Source organism: Onychomys torridus, chromosome 10 (assembly GCF_903995425.1).
Source record: "Onychomys torridus chromosome 10, mOncTor1.1, whole genome shotgun sequence".
In the NCBI taxonomy this organism is placed as follows: Eukaryota; Metazoa; Chordata; class Mammalia; order Rodentia; family Cricetidae; genus Onychomys; species Onychomys torridus.
The window spans coordinates 35,182,761-35,201,960 of NC_050452.1; the positions used below are offsets into that span (position 1 = coordinate 35,182,761).

Sequence of the window (19,200 nt, forward strand, 5' to 3'; positions counted from 1 at the left end):
TCACCACACCACCATTTGGGGAACATGTAAGTATTTTTCCTCTTTATGACTTCTAAAATATAAATTTTGGACATTCAAAAGTGCAACAGTTAATGTGCCTGTGGGGAATATCACAGTTAAAAAAATATAAACAAAGGCAGTGATACAGCTTGTCATACACGTTTTGGCAGTATTCTCCAAGTCTACATAGCAATACATATATACATATTGATGTATAACATCATCTTATCTTATGTCCCTCTTCACAAATATAGGACCATTTTGTACAGGTTGGCAGACCACATTTTAAGGACATCTCACTGATCATTTAAAAAGTCACAAATTGTTTTCCTCGGGCTGGCTTTGATTGTCATCATACAAATAGAAAGCAGGAAAGATGGGTAAACTTTCTTTTGGGGACTCTGCAGGAGGCAAAATAGGAAATGAATCAGGGATACACTCAAAACACTGTTTAAAAATAAAAATGTATTCCTGCTGAGTGTGGTGGTGCATGCCTGTAATTCCAGCACTCGGGAGGCAGAGGCAAATGGATCTCTGTGAGTTCGAAGCCAGCCTGGTCTACAGAGTGAGTTCCAGGACAGCCAGAGCTACATAGAGATCCTGTCTCAAAGAACAAAAACAAGTGTATTCCCATTTAATCTCAGCGGAGAGAACTACTAAGGACAGTAACTGTTCATCCAACCTCATGGTGTCATGCAAGGCCCAAAGCAACATCAGAATAAAACGAACCAACAAAGTCAAGGCTGTTACGAGGGGGTGATAAACAGAATGCTTGAGCTGCAATTCTAGAAACACGAATGTGTTTCAGGTCTAATTGGCTCTAAAGAATCTAGTCAGGTTTTTGTTTTTAATTGGCCAATCTGGCTCAGTCTTCACACTTACTGTGAAAAAGGAAAGTTGGGGTTTGCACTGAGATTATACCAGTAGGCAGTCAAGTACCTTGTTATTGCTTCTGTGGCTTCCAAAGCATCACCTGCTGCAAGCAGATACAGTGATTGCAGTAATCACAGCCCATGTTTCATTCATACGGAGTCAGCAATTAGGCACATTGCAGAGAATGCCAATGAACTTACACTAACCAGTTTGATAGTTCGGAGGGTTCTGCTATCCTCCCACCTAAACACCCCCAAATCAGGAAAACCTTTTCATCTTCTCCACCACATACAGAACTGACTCTACAAAGACCTGACACACAGAGTTGCATCATCTGTGAACATGCATTGAGGTGGACAACCTGAGGCTTCCCCAACCAGTGGGAAGTGGTACCCACATTGTCTGAAACTGGAAGATGTGCCCAAACCAAGATTTTGCTTTCTCAGCCTTAGCTAAGCATAGAAACTTAAATTAAGAATGGGAATTGCTAGAGACGTGGCATCAAATGTTACTGACGTAGAGCCAAGGACTTAAATAGTAGCCTTCCTGCATGCTTGACTTCTAGCCCAGTTCCAAATTTCAAAATTGCCCCACCCACAGCAACCCTCTGTAACTCAGGCTGGTGTTTCTGAGTGCTGGTTAAACAGAAGCACCAAGGAGTTTATTAAGATTATATATAGGTTCCTGCTCCCATCAGACCTAGTGATTCCAAATCTCTGGGGCAAAGACCTGGGGCTAGTGACTGTAGTTTCAGTTAATGGTGGGAAATAAAGAGCCAAGCTAATGCCCACACAACCTTCATTCAACAGCACCATTGTGGTTTCGGGATCACCAGCTCTTTCTCTTTAAGACGAGAGAGGAAAGTGAGGTGCTGATGTTGAAGCATCCTTAAATGTCATAGATTTTATAAAGTAGGGATGGGTGGGATCCATCAAAGTCATCACTGGTCATAAAAGAAACTTCTGCCCATCTGAGCCCTTTTGTGAACTGTTCATTTCCACAAGGTCACAGCATGAGAAGTCACATTGGGCCCAGACTTAAGCCTTTATACTGAGAACATTTGGAACACGGGAGTTCCGCCTTGCTTGTTTCTAATCCCATTACTTCAGAGGTGATTGACTGCTTTCAGTGCCTTGGATTAGGGAGAACACTACTCAGTACATAGCATCAAAAACTTCTGGGCGACACTACTTAATACTCTGCTCTCTAGTGTTCACTAACTTTAATCCACTAAAGCTATTATATTTTACTGAGAAACATGTTATTTAATATAAATGTCAAAAACTGCCAAACTTGTCACCTACTTAGTAAGGGTTTTGTTTTAATTGTGCTTTCTCTGTCGGGAAATCATGTTATGGATTACATATTTAGCATTACTGTTAACAGTAGTAGTGTTATAAGTATAGATTACAATATACAGAGGAGTATGGGGCTCCTAAAAGACCCAAATCTATTATTCAAGGTTGGTTAGTTATCATCTTTTGCCTCTTTAACACTAACTAATAAGACAGTAAAACAGGGTGGTTCCAGTACCTTTCAAGGTTCAAAGTGGTTTTGCATGTACTTCATGAGAAAATTCAACAGCAGCTGGTACCGGATTCCAAGAGGGAAGTACATGGATGGACTGAGTGGTCTCTTCAGAAGTCCAGAGCGGAGAGTTAACACAAATCTAAACACATCCTTGGTTAGAGTTATTTACATAACTACAATGCTGGAGCTGTGTCACAGCACGAATTGCGTGTGTGGGAATCTCACCAAGGCCTTGGAAACACAAAGCTCATCTTCTGAGGCCTGTTATTCCCCTTGTCCGTCCTTTTCCAAACTTCACACACAGCTGAGATGCTACTGACACATTGCAAGAGGCAACACGGACCAAGTTCAATCCAAGTATCCCATTCGTTCACAGAGGCTCCCTGAGGCCCGGGTCAGGGGACTCCTCTTTCCACATCACACGAGTCCTCTTCTCGACCTTTGCATTGCAGGGAAGTGGTTTTCTTAAAGGGATCCCAAGGAGGCTCCAGGAGTAGACGATAACCCCCAACCCTGCCAGTTACAGGAAGCTGTCCTCCACCAGGTCTGAGGAGTCTATGCCGATGTCATCCATCATGTCGATGTCCTCAATGGTCTCATCCTCTCTCTTGATGAAGGTGGAACTGCTGGAGCCTGTCTCAATGGCACTCTCTTCCGAAGTCTGCGAGCTGGTGGGATTGAAAAGCAAAGGCTAAGGTCACGGACAGACTGACTACACGCTATACACGTGCTGCATTTCCAGGGTGGCTGCCCGAGGCAAAGGGACTCTTTGTGCAAGGTCCTTTCCTATTGAAACACGTGCAGCCAAGCATGGCAAGTCTGTCATAGAGCCAGCCAGCTACTCATTCATTACCTAGTGCCGCACAGAGGCAATACAAAACCAAGACACAGCCGTCTTCACAACCCAGCTTGCCTTCTTTCCTGTTTTGTGGAAATTGCTAACAAGACATGAGAGTTTCTACTTTCCCTATGAGGGAGAGAGTAAGTAACAGCCAATCAAAAGACACTGGGAAAGAAAAGCAAAGGAACAAAGTCAGCCAGACCAAGTTCAGTCCCACCAGCCGCTGACTGTCTCTGGAGCCTCCTGAGCAGGAGGATGGGCTCCCACGTTTTCCTCACTCCCCTGCCATGCTCCTTCTCGACTCTCACTTACCCAGCCCCTCTGTCTGAAGGCCCAGGTGAAGACAGAGGAAAGAAAGGTTTTCTTTTCGCATCTATAAAACGGCATACCAGAAGCCTCACTAACATGGCTGCCTAAGTGAGACCTGAATAAGAAGGACTCCAATAGACACGATAATGTGTGAAGGATGGCCACTCAGGTGGCCTCAACTCTAGACAAAGAACTACAGACAACGAAGGCACATTGAGATCAGAGAAATGGTCCTCCCTGGGGAGGAGCACGCCGGTTGCTTATCAGATATCAAACGGTCAGTCCCAACATACGCAGACAGACAGGTAGCATTATACAGACTGAGCAGGCTGTATCTGGAGACTTGGGTGAATATATCTACACACAACACAATTATAATCTCAAAAAATAATATATATATATATATATATATATATATATATATATATATATGAAATAAAATTTAAAAAAGATTTCTCTGGAACATAAATAAAACTAGACAAGGCTAAAAATGACATGACCGTAATGCCTAACAATATATCTGCTGAGACAATTAAATATGATAATAATCTAATAACCATGAACATATGAAGAAGCCGAATAAGTATTAGCAGTTATTATTCAAACTGTTATCTGAATTTGAATAAAGAGACCTGAGAACAGCTGTAGGTTTTCTTTCCTTCTTTTTTCGTTCAGTACTGGGGGTTGAACCTACAGCCTCAAACGCAGTCCATATGGATTCTATGTCTCCGACTCTAACTCTCTGGAACAGTTAACTTTCCTATTCTTAGCACATTAATGGCCTTATTCTTAGGAAGCTTATGCCAGAATACCAGGGGTGAAGTATCCTGGTGTTTCCTACTTAGCTTTGAGTGAAAAATAAAAATGCATGTGTGCTTGTGTGTGTATGTGTGTATATATGTATGTGTGTATGCATGTGTATGTGTATATGTATGTGTGTATTTTGTGTGTGTGTGTCTGTGTGTATATGTATGTGTGTATTTTTGTGTCTGTGTGTATATGTGAGTGCGTGTGAGTGCGTGTGTGTGTGTGTGTGTGTGTGTGTGTGTGTGTGTGTGAGATATGGTATATATACACTAAGCTGGATGGAGTAAATTAGGTCACCACTAACTGGTCAGTGTAGTCTCACAAAATTCTTGTGTACTAAACATTTTTTAAACAAAAGGTTCCAGATATACAATCGCTGAGGTCACCAGCCTGCCAGGACTCCCCATCTGTCTTCCCTTCCCTGGATTCTTGACCTCTTGTCTGTATTCTGCCTTGTCTCACTATCCACCTTGTCCTTGTATGTCTTTTTGCTCAAAACTCATGACCATCTGTCGGTGGATAGGACCATGGCTTCTTCCCCACAGTGGGGCGGCTGCCCTGTGCTTCACACAAAGAGGAGGCGAAGGCAGCCGCCGAGGAAGGAAGGACAGACGGACGGGGGAGGCCTGTGAATTGGCAGTTTGTAATTCTCAACTATAAGCAGGGCTAAGGACTATTGATGGAGCAGCAGACATCCCAACCCCGCCTCGCTCCTCCTTGTCCTCCGATCCATGACCGTGTAGGACCTCAGGGGAAAGGCTTCTCTGACCATCACCCCGGCTTCGGTCCGAGGCTGTTCACCAGAGAGGCGCTCACTGGGGGTGAAACACCTCAGAACCGTGGGGGAGGCATTTTCAAAATTGGGCGGGCTGGAGAGAGATGGCTCAGGGGTTAAGAGTGCTGACTTTTCTTCCAGAGGACCCGAGTTCCATTCCCAGCACCCACATGGCAGCTCACACCTGTCTGTAACTCCAGTTTCAGGGGACCCTGACACCCATGGCAGAAACACAAATGCACATAAAAATTATCTATATCTATGTCTGTATATTCTATCTATCTATCTATCTATCTATCTATCTATCTATCTATCTATCTATCTATACACACACACACACCTCTCTTACACACACACACACATCTCTCTCTCTCACACACACACATCTCTCTCTCACACACACACACCTCTCTTACACACACACACATCTCTCTCTCTTACACACACACACCTCTCTTACACACACACACATCTCTCTCACACACACACACACATCTCTCTCACACACACACATCTCTCTCTCACACACACACCTCTCTCACACACACACACACATCTCTCTCACACACACACACATCTCTCTTACACACACACATCTCTCTCTCACACACACACATCTCTCTTACACACACACACATCTCTCTCTCACACACACACACATACACATCTCTCTCACACACATACACACATCTCTCTCTCACACACACACACACCTCTCTCACACACACACATCTCTCTCTCACACACACACATCTCTCTCTCACACACACACACCTCTCTTACACACACACATCTCTCTCTCACACACACACATCTCTCTCTCACACACACACACCTCTCTTACACACACACACATCTCTCTCTCTTACACACACACACATCTCTTACACACACATCTCTCTCACACACACATCTCTCTCTTACACACACACATCTCTCTCTCACACACACACATCTCTCTCTCACACACACACATCTCTCACACACACACACATACACATCTCTCTTACACACACACACACATCTCTCTCTCTCTCTCTCTCTCTCTCTCTCTCTCACACACACACACACACACACACACACACCCCTCCATGAGCCACCCTGGACCTCTGCCACTTGTTGCCCAAGTTCACACCCCTGAGGGCCTCTGTTTCCCATGAGCCCTCCCCTTCCAGGCTCGCACATGGGGAGGTGGACAAGCACCCCACTTGCCTGTGCCTGTTCCTCTTGCCTAGGTCTTCCTCCTCCTCCTCCTCCTCCTCCTCCTCCTCCTCCTCGGGAACAGGGTCAATGTCTGGCAGGGGGATGATGTAGCCACTGTCTGCACTCAGCCTCTGCTCGTCCAGGCCGCCTTCCCAGTCCTTCAGCTTGTCCTCTTCGTTTTTGTAAGTGACGCCAATGTATGAGTTGTCAGAGTCCACGCGCATGCGTGCCACGGCCGGGTGGTCACTCTTTAGGAAGTCCAGGTGAATCTTTTCATAACTCTGAAAGTATTCATCGGAAGCATTTAATCAAGTGTTAACTGACAAACTGTGAAATGAATATAGACATTTAGAACATGTGGTTTAACATGAATGGGTTTCTACAAGGATAACAGTTTGTCATGTTCCAGATCAGACGGAGATACAAAGAGAGACTCTGTCTCATAATAATAACAACAACAATAATAATAATAATAATAATAATAATAATAAATAATGAAAGGAAGGAAAGAATAAAGCTTTTGTGCAGCAAAGGAAAACAACAAAAAGTAAAGAGAAAAACCTAAAGAATAGGGGAAAGCTTTGCCAAATATACATCAGTCAGTGGATTGGTATGTAGGATATATAAAGAACTGCAAAATTTAAATACCAAAAAAATCATCCAATCAATAAATGGACAATAAACTGAATATTTAGCTTATAAAAGAATAAATACAAATAGCCAATAAATAATTGGGAGAGTATTCAATATCCTTAGCCATTGGAGAAAAGTAACGCCACTGAACCCAGTCAAAGCGGCTATCATCAAGAAATCAGGCCGGGCCGTGGTGGCGCACGCCTTTAATCCCAGCACTCGGGAGGCAGAGCCAGGTGGATCTCTGTGAGTTCGAGGCCAGCCTGGGCTACCAAGTGAGTTCCAGGAAAGGTGCAAAGCTACACAGAGAGACCCTGTCTCGAAAACCTAAAAAAAAAAAATTAAGAAAGTAAATGAAAACAAATATTGACAAGTTGTATTGATAGGAGAGTACTTCCATACTGGATGTCAGTATAGAGGTTAGAGTCCTCAGAAAACAAACCAAGCAGGGTGGTGGTGGTGCACACCTTTGATTCAAGCACTCAAGAGGTAGAGGCGGGCGGATCTCTAAGTTTAGGATCAGCCTGGTCTAAAGAGCGAGTTCTAGGACAGTCAGGGCTACCCAGAGAAACCATGTCTCAAAAAGAAAAAAAAAAAAAAGTAGTCAAGCAAACCAAGAAACAAAACCCACTAAAAGTAAGTTGGGTATGGTGACTCACATCTTTAATCCCAGGATTCAGGAGGCAGAAGCAGTGGATCTCTGTGAGTTCGAGGCCAGACTGGCCTACATAGTGACGTCTAAAACAGCCAGAGCTACATAGAGACCCTGTCTCAAAAAAAAAAACAGAAAAAAACAAAAACAAAAACAAAAAATAAAAACAGAATCACCATATGACTTAGCTGCACCCCTCTGGTGTACTTAAATCAACACACCACAGAAATTCTTGCCATTCGTGTATAGGGTGGACCAGCCACAAAAGACAAAAATGGAAAAACCCTACTTTCAACCTCAGTGTCTTCCTCTTCCCACCAACAGAGAATCTTCCGCTGACCTAGGTGAATTATTCCTACCTGCTCCCAGCATCACTTCGGAGAGGCGCAACATGTGCAATCTAGACTGACCTTCTAAACTGTCAGCTCAAAGGGCGGGAGGCTCCAGGGCAAACTACTCATGTTGCCTCTCAAGAAGAAAGAGAAATGAGTCAGTCTACAGTGCCTACTCTGAGATGGGATTCATCACACTCGAGTGTGTGGCTTCCCTTCTCCAGGCCTCAGCAGAAAACTGCACCATTCATTTGCATCTCCCGAGTAGGTCCATGAAATCACATTTGTTCCTTTGAACAATGCTTCCTGTGCTGCAGAAAACCAGCTGGAGTCACAGATAACAGCTGGGATTGTCCCCTCCAGTCAGCTGGTAAAAGCCAGTTTCAAATGAATTTAAGTGAGTCCAAATGAGCAATTGAATGGCCTCAGAAGTCCTGAAGGTTCTAACGGCACTGTAGCTACAGATACAAATATGTCGGAGGATGAAGTGCCTACAGGTGTCGAGTATGTAAGACGAAAGAGAGCCCTATGGGAAGAGGTGGGGGGTGTCTTCATTCATCATTGCTATCAGGGTCCTGTAGAGCTCTCCAGAAGCCGTGGTCACAGAATTACATGATCTGTGTTCTCCTTTGAAAGTCCCTTTCAAACAGTGCTAACAGCGTAAGTGCCAGCTACTCCCTCGTCCTTGTCCACATCCCCCTGTCCACCATCCCAGGCTCACACTGACCTTTTTATATTGCCCAGGCAGCAGATTCTCCACGATCTCACTCAGGTGGTAGAAGGAGGGTCTCTTCTCAGGCTCGCTGTTCCAGCACTGCACCATAATCTCATAGCTGCAAAGGCAGAGCTCAGAGTGAGTGTGGGAGTGTGCGTAGATGTCAGCCACCCCACAGACCCTGGAGCACGGTTAGAGAGGAAGCTTACACTTCACTGGTGGCATGGTCAGGTTTGGCCATCCGGTATCCACTCTTGATCTTATTGTAGAAAGTAGAATCAACCATCATGCCAGGGTAGGGTGTGCCACCTAAGAGCCAAAAAAGAAAACTAGATGACCAAGGGCTACTATGGGTACCACACATCTTTAATCCCGAAACCCTGATGTCCCAATTCTTTCAAAGAATCTGTAGGTTAGCATCTCCTTGACTATGGAGGACTGCTCAAACTTGACATAGGAGTCTTGGTTGGTGGAGTTCAAGCATCTTGGGCAAAAAGCATACAACTTTAGAAAAAAAAAATCACTAACGAATTTAATAGTGGTTTGAACTACTGGATACATACACACACTTAAAAGGTGAGGAGGTGTTCTAAGCCACTAAAGGTAAGAATGTCATTTTCTTTTTTTGTTTGTTTGTTTTGTTTTCTTTTGAGACAGACTTTCTCTGTGTAACAGCCCTGGCTGTCCTGGAACTCCTAGAGATCCACCTGCCTCTGTCTCCCAAGTACAGGGATTAAAGGCCACGGTGCCCAGCTTAAGAATGCCATTTTCATCACAAGTGTCAAATAATTATAGCCAAATTCAAAGCTGGGACTGAACTGTCAATAATCCACTGTTTCAAGGGAGTACAAGGCTTCAGGAAATGGAGAGTGGGAATGAATAGTGGTGCCCTGAGCACCTGCCAGGTCAAGTTTGATTTCCTCTCTGAAGCTTCTACTCCAAAACTCTTCTCCTTCCTCTGAACCCATGTTATAGCTTGCAGGGTTTACCTCTAACTGTGTAACCCATATGTCCCCAAAGGTCACAGTCGTACCTCAGCATTCGCTTACAGCCCTCCCCTGTCAGCAGTCACCTGACCTGTCCAGGCCCTGGTGACAAGTGATCAAATGTTAAGGAGGTTTATCTCCTCCAGACGGGGAGCTACACCCCCTTCCTTGCCGCATCACCTCTCACCTGGACATCAATCATCATCAAATAAAGGGGAAGAAACTCTCAGTAACCTATGTCACCCGGAGTCCAAAATGAAAAGGCAGATGTCATGGGAAGCACTTTCCATGGGGACAAATCACTCTGGCACAACCCACGAGAGCAAAGGGGCAGTGGCCAGGGATGAGGGAGCATCCCCCAAAGATTCCTCTGGGTCTACTCAGCCTACATCAGACATGGTAAGGACTGACTTGTGGAGCAACTGCAGTGTTGACACTGTGTGTGTCGGCATCCTGGACCTGGGACCGACACATATCCCTTCAGAATTAGCCACACCAGCAAAGCAGTCAAACCCATACCAAGGGAAAAGATCTCCCAGAGCAGGATGCCATAAGACCAGACGTCACTCAGCGTGGTGTAGAGGTTGTCAAAGATGCTCTCAGGAGCCATCCACTTCACAGGCAGGAAGGTCTGCAGAGAAGGAGAGAGGAGATTAACCCAGGCTATGCTCTGAATGTCTGCAGAAGAAGAAACGGGAAGGTTCTCCCTGGGCTGTGAATAATGCATTAAGGATCCTGTCTGCATCATGTCTCTCGGGTGATTCGTGTTCACTGGCAACTAGGGGTGTTATGCGTGTATATGGATATGTGTGTATGTTCACATGTATGCAGGTGCTGTGTGTGTGTGTGTGTGTGTGTGTGTGTGTGTGTGTGCTGTGTGCGCGCGCGCGTGAGCGCATAGGAGGCCAAAGACCTCAGCTGTTGTTACTCAGGATACAATCCACCTATGTTTTTGTTTTTGGTTTGTTTTTCTCTGAGAAAAATCTCTCAATTCAGCTAGGCTGCCTAGGACAGAACAAAGAGTTCCAGGGATCTGTTTCTGCCTCCACAGCACTGGGATTACATGCACCAGCCATTATGTTTGGTTTTTCATATGAGTTCTGGAGCTCAAACTCAGATACCCCTGCTTATGCAACAAGCACTTCACTAACTGAGCTATCATCTTAGCCCACTGTCTAGATTCTTAATAATCATAACAAACAAGGAATGCTCAATTGTCCCTTCTTATCTCTTGGGAGGAATAATACAATAACAAAATTTAACTTTCTATTTAGCAATGAAGTGTGACCTTTGACCAGACCAGTCCCCCTGTTTTCAGGTAACTCTAGGGAACAAAACTAAAAACAGATACAGCAACCTGTAGACCAGTGACAACTTCCAAACTCTAAGAAATAAGTGGCTATTTTCCACTGTCAAAAAAGAAGACACTGAGATGTATCTCCTTTGCGAAGCCAGTTCAAACTTCAGATGAATTAATAAGTCTGCACAGATACACAACGCAACATCCTTCAGGCTAGCATCTTTCACCCCTCAATTACTAAGAAAACAGCAGACATTCATAACCTTAGATGAGAAATCATTTCTAGCCAAGTGTAGCAACTTGCTCAAGGTGCCTGGAAGAGCCACAGCTCTGGTCGTGGGCATTGAGTCCTGAGTCCTGAGGCACCAACATGGACTGTCCAGGCAAGTACTGTGGCTCTGGGAGCTGTCTTACTCCAGCGGAACAGAGTGGCACAGAATCATACCCCTGGGTGGCAGACATGTCCTAAGCTGCTCACATGCTTAGGTGGAAGGGATGGAGAGGTGGCTCAAGGAGGTAATGAAACTCTCTTTAAAGAAACTGAACCGTTCTTTTAACTCCAGCCATCTTAATGTTCTAAAGCTTAAACTTGCCTGTTGGAAATCTGGTAAGAATTTAAAAACTAGAGATCTCCCTGGAAATGCAAGCTTGTATATTCATGTACTTACTTGACTTATTAGGAGTTAATACTTACTGGGTGGGTCTAATTGTCTGTTTTTAGTTTTACATGTATGGGTGTTTTGCCTTCAATGTCTGTATGCTTGCATGCATGCCTAGAGCACATAAAAGCCAAAAGAGGGCATCAGATCCCCAGAGCTGCAGTTACCGATGGTTGTGAGCTGTCACATGAGGGCTGGGAATCGAACCCAGAAACTCTGGAAGAGCATCAAGTGCTCTTCTTAACCAATGAGCTATCTCTCCAGCCCCTGCTGGGCACTTCTCTATGTCAAGCACTGTCTATAGCACTTTATATAAATTACCTAAATTATTCCCTTGTAGTAATTTAGGAAATGGGTAATGCTACAGAGAAACTAAGGCATGAGATAGACATTAAACTTGACCAAATGCCAGCCCTGCTATCGGGTGGAGCTGATACCAGGCTGTCTGTTAAGCCCAAGCTTTCCCTATTGAGACCTCTGGAGCCAACTAATGAGCCCTGTGAACCTATTTCAGAAATCTGACTTCTGAATTAAGAAACAACACACTTCAGAGATTAAAGGGGTGGAGGTGGAGGAAACTTACACTGCCCTTTGACACGTAGTTGGAATCATGCATGATGTCTCTGGCCAGACCAAAGTCACAGATCTTCACAATTTTCCCCTGTGCCAGAAGGACGTTGCGGGCAGCCAGGTCCCGGTGGACACACTACATGGGAAGGAAAGATGTCATTTCAGAATGGCTCCAGCTAAGGCCAGACAGCAGCACTTCTGCAAGACCAGCCACTCCATGGTGGCACTTGAAGGGGGCCCTGGTAGGAAGAACCTGCCCTCCCTCCCCATGCTGACTCCACTTGAGGGACAAAGGGTCCCAGGGAAAGACAGACGCCCAATGATATCAGACTCCCAGCCAGTTTGGGGAAGTGACGACGAGGTAATAATCTGAGACCCCCTGTTACTGCTGCTCTAAGATCTCCCTACTGGCATGTCCGCCTCCCTCTGAACCTGTGGCTGGGTCAGAGAAGATCCCTGTGCCTTGCTTGAACTTACATTTTTGGAAGCCAAAAATTCCATTCCTCGTGCAACTTGATAGGTGAAGCTCAGTAAATCCAGCAAAGTAAGACCCTCGGAGTCATCATCCGACAGGAGGTTTTTGACTTCTGAGTCTGTGGGAAAGGCATCCAATGTGTTAGTGTCGGCTCAAAGCACAGGACCCTGCGGGACCCTGACAGTCCCTGGTCTGGCAGGTCGCAGAAGTTTGCCCAACGATCTCCTCTGAAAGCATTTTCTCTTAGTTTCTAGACTTCACAGGATACAGAAATTATGCCAAGGAGGCTATGGGTGTGGCTCAGTGGTAGAGAATTTGCCCAGCATGCATGAAACACACATTTCAACCCCCAGTGCTATAAAAATAGAAGACATAATGGCTCTTTCTTCCAAAAGAAATAGACACAGGTTGAGAATTCCTGACCCAGAATCCTGAATCTAAAATGCTTGAAACACCAAAAACTTAGTTAGCACCAGCGTGATGGCAGAAGCAGAAATATTCCCATGCCAGACGTCATGTGACAGGTCATAGTCAAAACACAAGCACACTAGAAAAAATATTGTATAAAATTACTGTCAGCTATGTGTCTGAGGTGTGCGTGAAACAGATAGGAATTTCTATTTTGGTTTGGCTCCCAACCCCAAGATATCTCATTATGTATATGCAAATATTCCACAATCTGAAAAAAAAAAATTCAAAACACATTCAGTTCCAAGTATTTCAGATAAGCGATACCCAGCCTGCATGCACAAACACATACCTGGGGGGCCTAATAATCAAACCAAACTTCTCCACGGGTTCTCACATACAGAGTTCTGTTTGCCCTTGGCTTTCATTCCTCCCCTTAGTCACAATCATCTCAGCCATCTTGGGGAGACACACATACACACACACACACACACACACACACACACACGGAAATCATCCATGGCAAGTTTGAGGCTTGCTTTAATTTTCTTTCTACTTTGTGTTTAGCTCGCCGACTACATCAACTAACCAAACAGACCAGGCAACCATCTTAAAGGACGGTGCCCATGATCAGGCATTGACCTGCCCTTGTAACTTGTCCATTTCCCAACTCCCCCATTCATCCCTTCTGGAAGGACCCCAAGAGTTTTCCAGGAAGGCCGTCTAGGCCAGCACTTCTCCGTCCTCGACGATGTTCAGGCCAGTGATGAGCGGCTTCAGCCATTCACACTTTTTTCCTCCCAGCTATGGGAAGGCCAGAAAACTGCAGTCTGCCTGCCAGCAGGACCCAGGCCGAGCATGAGTCAGGCCCACCAGCTCTGCCCTGGAAGCAATGTAAACTATTTTTAACCATATGGGAGTGGAAAGGAAGCAGTGCTTCCAAGAGCTCTCATTGGGTAAACTTTAAGAAGTGTTTGGAAGTTCACCCATTTGGCAACGTGAAGTGAATGGAGCTGCAGATATGGAAAATATTGCATGTTGGCTTTTACAAAACAAGCACATACTTTTTAATGGTTTGTACCTTTCACTTAAGAATCCTGAAAGTATTCAGAGAACACTGGAGAACTTTTTTTTTTTTTTTTCAAAACAATCTCCACGGCAGCTGAACACTTTTGCAGCAGCTGATGAGAGGCTCAAACCCCCAAAAGCAGGATCACAAGAAAAGGTCAGGCTCATAGACACTGCTCACTTCAAGTGTGTGGTTAAGCTAGATCCCTAGAGAGGCCACCCGAGAGCAGGCGTGAGGTGGTCCATCTGGCATGGCATTACCAGGTGGCCCCCTGGAGTTGAGAAATGAATTCATCCCCACCACATACGCTTCTGTTTTCAAAGCAGCGGGGCATGCTTTCAAACAAAAGTCAATAGAGACACTTGTCAGAAACTGTAACCTCAAACTGTCTACTCTCCAGTTACTACCCCACATTGTATGTTAGGAAAGTGAAAAGCGAGGATTATCGCGCACACAGAAAAAAAAAATCATGAGGAAACAATGTAAGATTGCCAACTTTTAGTTTGGCCACGGAAGGAAAAAAAAAAAAAAAAACACCAATTATCACCGCTTTCATTTTTTAACAAAAGACATGTTAACAAGAAAAGATCATTATAGCAGAATGAATTATTTATTTAAAGCAATGACATTTAAAGTTTGAGAAATGGATTACATTAGGTCTGTCATTATTCTCTATTTTTATTTTTACAATATTATATGTTTTTTTTTTTTTTTTTTTTTTTTTTTTTTTTTTCAGTGCCGGAGCTTGAACTGTGAACACACCAGGCAAACAAAAATCATTGATCTCCATCACTAACCTTGTCTGGACCCTTCTCATTCACAGACCACAGATCTACAAAAGACATCCAGGCCCATGAAGAGGCCTGTAACTTAGGGACCACACAGCCTGACAGATGTACCCCTCTTCCCCATTTCCCCTCCTCTGAGTATCCCATCAAACCACAGAAAGATCATATTTGCCAGAATGAGCATGGGCACTTTTACCTAGCATAGATTTCTTCTTATAGGAGGCTGGCCGATCATACAGCGATCTCTGGATGTCGGAGTACTTAGAGACTTCTTTCCTTTCAAGCATGGGGACGTACTGTGTGGTATCAGCTTGCTTCATGTCCATGTAGTCACCATTGTTTTCAAAAGATAAAATCACGTAACTGGAAAAAAAAAAAAAAAAAGACAAGGATGTTTCACCCCCAGTGGCCTCTAATTTGGTCACTCAGTAGATAACATGCTAATTTGGGTGCCTACAGTGTGCCATTAACTGAGGGAGGTATCTGGGTCTCAGGGATGAGCATAAACAATCCCCAAGTGCCCACTGCATGGGGTGGTCCAGGCAGACAGATGACCATTAATCCATCACAAATGGATGGATCATCTCAAACCCAGGCGTACTGAGAAGGAAGGATGCTTCTGATGTGGAAGAAACATGCCCATCCAGGAGGTAGCAAGCACTTCTCTAAAGAGTGTGAAATGAATACTATCTACATTGACGGGACACACTACAGGGTCAGCCGGCGTCCACAGATGGTGGCTACCATGATTCTTCATGGTTGACTTCTCTGTCCTCAATGTCACCCCTCTACAGACCCTCAGAAGTAGCAGAGACATCCCCAAGAGCCACAGGGAAGTTGAGAGCTACATTCCCGGAAACACAAAATACTCTGAGTCTGGTACACAGAGTTGAAAAGTTCATGACAGTAAGGACAAGTCACTGTTGTCCTCCGTCGGTTAAGCAGCCACGTGGCCATGTGGCTCCAACAAACAGTTCCTACGACTGAATGCACCCATTCAGAGTTCATTAGGTATTTTAATAGCAAGGGCGGTCCTTGGACTTTCTGACCTTACAGAACCTCACATCCATACTCTTTACAGTTTTAGCAGCAGAGACAATTGAGTATCACTGGCCCAGGTTCAGCAAGGACCAACAGCTCGAGCCTACAGATCCTCCAACAGCTCCTTGCAAGGCACAAATCTAGACATCCCTGGCCAGAGCTGCACTGACGCGTCCTGAGGCATCACATACCAAGAAGAGAATGGTTTTCAGGAGGGCCCCCAGCTCCCACTGTCACTCAAACCTATCAGTACAGCCTTCCCATGGAATGACCTAGTCCCAAACACCTGCAGCTATGTATCCATCCACACTGACGTGGATGGCTGGGTGGGCTGCAAGCCTTGTGGCCTCTGGGTGCTGGCCCAGAATCCGCAGGCCTGGAATCTGTCAGGACAGGCTTTTTGCCAATAGGACAAGGACACAGGCTGCTCCCTTTGTACTTACCTCCTTGTACTATCATCGGCAGGATTCAATCCGAAGATGTCCAGCTCCTTCTTTGGCTTCTCTGGATGACGGCTCATAAAGCTATCTCTGTTCTTATGCAAATAGTTGACCAGATCCCCATAGAAGCAGTACTCAGTGATGATGTAAATGGGGCCTGTGGGGACCAAATGCACCCAGGTATAAAAACGGGCGACAAAAAGAAGCAGTCATGCTCAGAAGCAATGAACTTTGAAAAAGGCAAGGCCACCAGTGGTCTCCACTTAGGAGCTTCATACCCATGAGGCATGAGTGCAAAGGCATGAGGCATGCTTGGAGTGCAGGGAGAGGAATGTGTGCCTGAGACTGGATCAAAGTTCCACGACCGTGAGTGTTCCCAACACACCCTCCCTCCAGGTCAGGGAGCCTACCTGACTTGGTGCAGGCTCCCAGCAAGTTCACAATGTTCAAATGTGGTCCCAAGTGGGTCATTATCTTCAGCTCAGACATGAGGGCTTGCTTTTCACTGGATCTTGCTGTGGCTGTTGAAATAAGAAAGATTTCAGTTCAACTGAACTACCTACCCCTGGCTCTCAGACAAACACATCGCTGCAAGTCAATAATATTAGTTCACCAAGAGTCTAAAAGAGTCCTAGATGGTCTCCTTAGTCTAGACTCGAATGATTGTGTGTGTGTGCATCTGTGTGACTTTGCTTATACAAATACACATGGAGGCCAGAGGTGGACATCAGGATAGCTTCTTCAACTCTTTTCCCATCTTATGTTTTGAGACAGGGTCTCTCACTGAATTGAGAGCTTGCCATGTTGGCTAACCAAGCTGGCTCGTAGTGAGCTCCCAGGGTCCACCTGTCTCTTACTGCCTCCCTGCAGTGTTGGTTCACCACTTCCGGTCACCATGTTAGCACAGTAAGCACCTTACACACTGAGCCAGGTTCCCAGCCCCAGAAACCCTAGTCTTTAAGATTAAAAAAAAAAAAAAAAAAAAAGTCACCAGAAGTGAAAACATCTGATTTTTCACAATGAGGGATGAGAGCAAAAAAAAAAAAAAAAAAAAAGAGAGAGAGAAAAAAACAAAAACGTAAATCTACATAAAACTCAGAGTCTGAAGACTCACAACACAATATTCAATTTACTAGGAAGTCACTTAATCTCCATGTCCAAAGCATCCCTGGGAGGAAACACTCACGCTTCAGCATCTTCACAGCCACCTTCATGACAGGCTGGGACCGGCTTAATCCATAGGCTGTGCCTTCAACCACTTTCCCAAAGGCACCAGATCCCAAGATCCGACCTGTGGGCAAACAGAGCCATCAATACCAGCTCCAGGCTCCTCGGCTTTACCAGCAGAGGCCAGCGCACAAGGGTGGGAGTTTTTCCTGTATTGAGTAAGCCTAATTATTCCTCCAAGCCATCATGGCAGAAAAAAAAACAAATTGAGCCCACAGGGAAGGAAATTAGTGCAATTGCTTTTGTCAAATAACATTTGCACTGGAAAGGAAAACACAGACGAGAGAGAGGGGAGCTCAGCCATCCCTGGTGTGAACATGGGCTCCCGCCAGGCCCCGGGCTCCTGGGCACTCACCGCCATGGCTTCCGCCCAAACCCCCTGTTTCTCTAGCCTTCTGTTTTTCTCATGCAGACAGAGGCGACCTTTGCATTAACAAATCCTTAACCACTGGAAATCTACAGTATTCCAAATGCCACTGATTCTGAGGAATGCCCGAGTGAAAGCTTGGACTAGTATCCTTTGTCATGAAGGAAGGTCCCTGGACCAGAGGCTGTGTGCCAACACAACCCTTCTTTGTGGAGGGAGACCAAAAAATCAAAGCTGTTGTCTCCACCCTTAAAGAGACCGTGATCAGGAGGGGAGGTGCATTTCAGTTAGCCAGTCTGACCAAGGGCAGCCCAGGCAGAAAATGACACCAAGAGTGGACATGCCCTCTCTTCCAGTCTGTACCTCCGGCATCCATGCCTGGGAAGGTGATGTTCCTCCAGTGAGTTGGACTTGCCCGAGAAGACAAGGACAAAGTGATGGACAGCAGGGGTTTGCCTGCCCCCACCACCCAATGTTACTATCTTTAACTTCTCTAAGCTCTGCATCCCTTTTTGGGAAACAGTGGTGGAAATATAATAAAGATGCCCAGGTATAAGCGAGGCAGCCTGGCTTACAGTTGGAGTGACTCGGAGATCTGAGCTCTGCTGTACTTTGGAGTGAGACAGACAAATAATAGAAAGACCACATTTGAATCTGGTGAGCCCCTTGATTGTGACATAACCTCTAAGTCTAACTTTTTTTGCCTTGGTCTGGTTTTTATTCATTTAGAATGTGATAAAACAAAACAAAACAAAACAAACAAACAAACAAAAACCCAAAACTCTTCCTGACTTCAATTTTTAGGTCCCAAGTCAGGATTGAAATCTTTGAAATGTGTGACAAACTGTCTTGATTTTTATGTTTTGCTTTAAAGTGTGTGTGTGTGTGTGTGTGTGTGTGTGTGTGTGTGTGTGTGTAGATAGGAGGGGGTTATTTGGGGTTTTTTGAGACAGGATTTCATGTAGCTCAGGCTGGTTTCTAACTCTCTATGTAGCTAAGGATAACCATGAATTCCTAATCCTCTTGCCTCACTGGGATTATAGGCATGCACCACAACACCAGCATGTATTTTTACATCCTACATTGAATTTATATAAAGAAGTATTTTATTAATCCTCAGAACAGATTATAACACACTGAATTATCTCACTTCTCAGCTAGTCCTTTTCAGTCACAGAAGTTCATTTCATTTCCCAACGT

The 19,200-nt window shown here is 45.0% G+C and overlaps 1 protein-coding gene across 6 annotated transcripts in view; it reads right to left on the reverse strand.

The window, feature by feature from the left end:
• Positions 1 to 575: 575 nt before the first annotated feature.
• Positions 576 to 19,200, reverse strand: part of Pdgfra (platelet derived growth factor receptor alpha) — a 45,629-nt gene continuing 27,004 nt past the window's right edge. For all 6 annotated transcript variants that reach the window (XM_036201289.1, XM_036201284.1, XM_036201288.1 and 3 more), the window contains exons 13-23: positions 17,593 to 17,697; positions 16,817 to 16,927; positions 16,410 to 16,563; positions 15,122 to 15,288; positions 12,663 to 12,778; positions 12,199 to 12,321; positions 10,176 to 10,287; positions 8,880 to 8,979; positions 8,683 to 8,788; positions 6,348 to 6,619; positions 576 to 3,071 (exon numbers count right to left, since the gene is read on the reverse strand). In XM_036201289.1, coding sequence (XP_036057182.1) covers positions 2,924 to 3,071; positions 6,348 to 6,619; positions 8,683 to 8,788; positions 8,880 to 8,979; positions 10,176 to 10,287; positions 12,199 to 12,321; positions 12,663 to 12,778; positions 15,122 to 15,288; positions 16,410 to 16,563; positions 16,817 to 16,927; positions 17,593 to 17,697 — 1,514 coding nt within the window. In that variant the 3' untranslated portion in view covers positions 576 to 2,923. The remainder of the gene's footprint in view (positions 3,072 to 6,347; positions 6,620 to 8,682; positions 8,789 to 8,879; positions 8,980 to 10,175; positions 10,288 to 12,198; positions 12,322 to 12,662; positions 12,779 to 15,121; positions 15,289 to 16,409; positions 16,564 to 16,816; positions 16,928 to 17,592; positions 17,698 to 19,200) is intronic.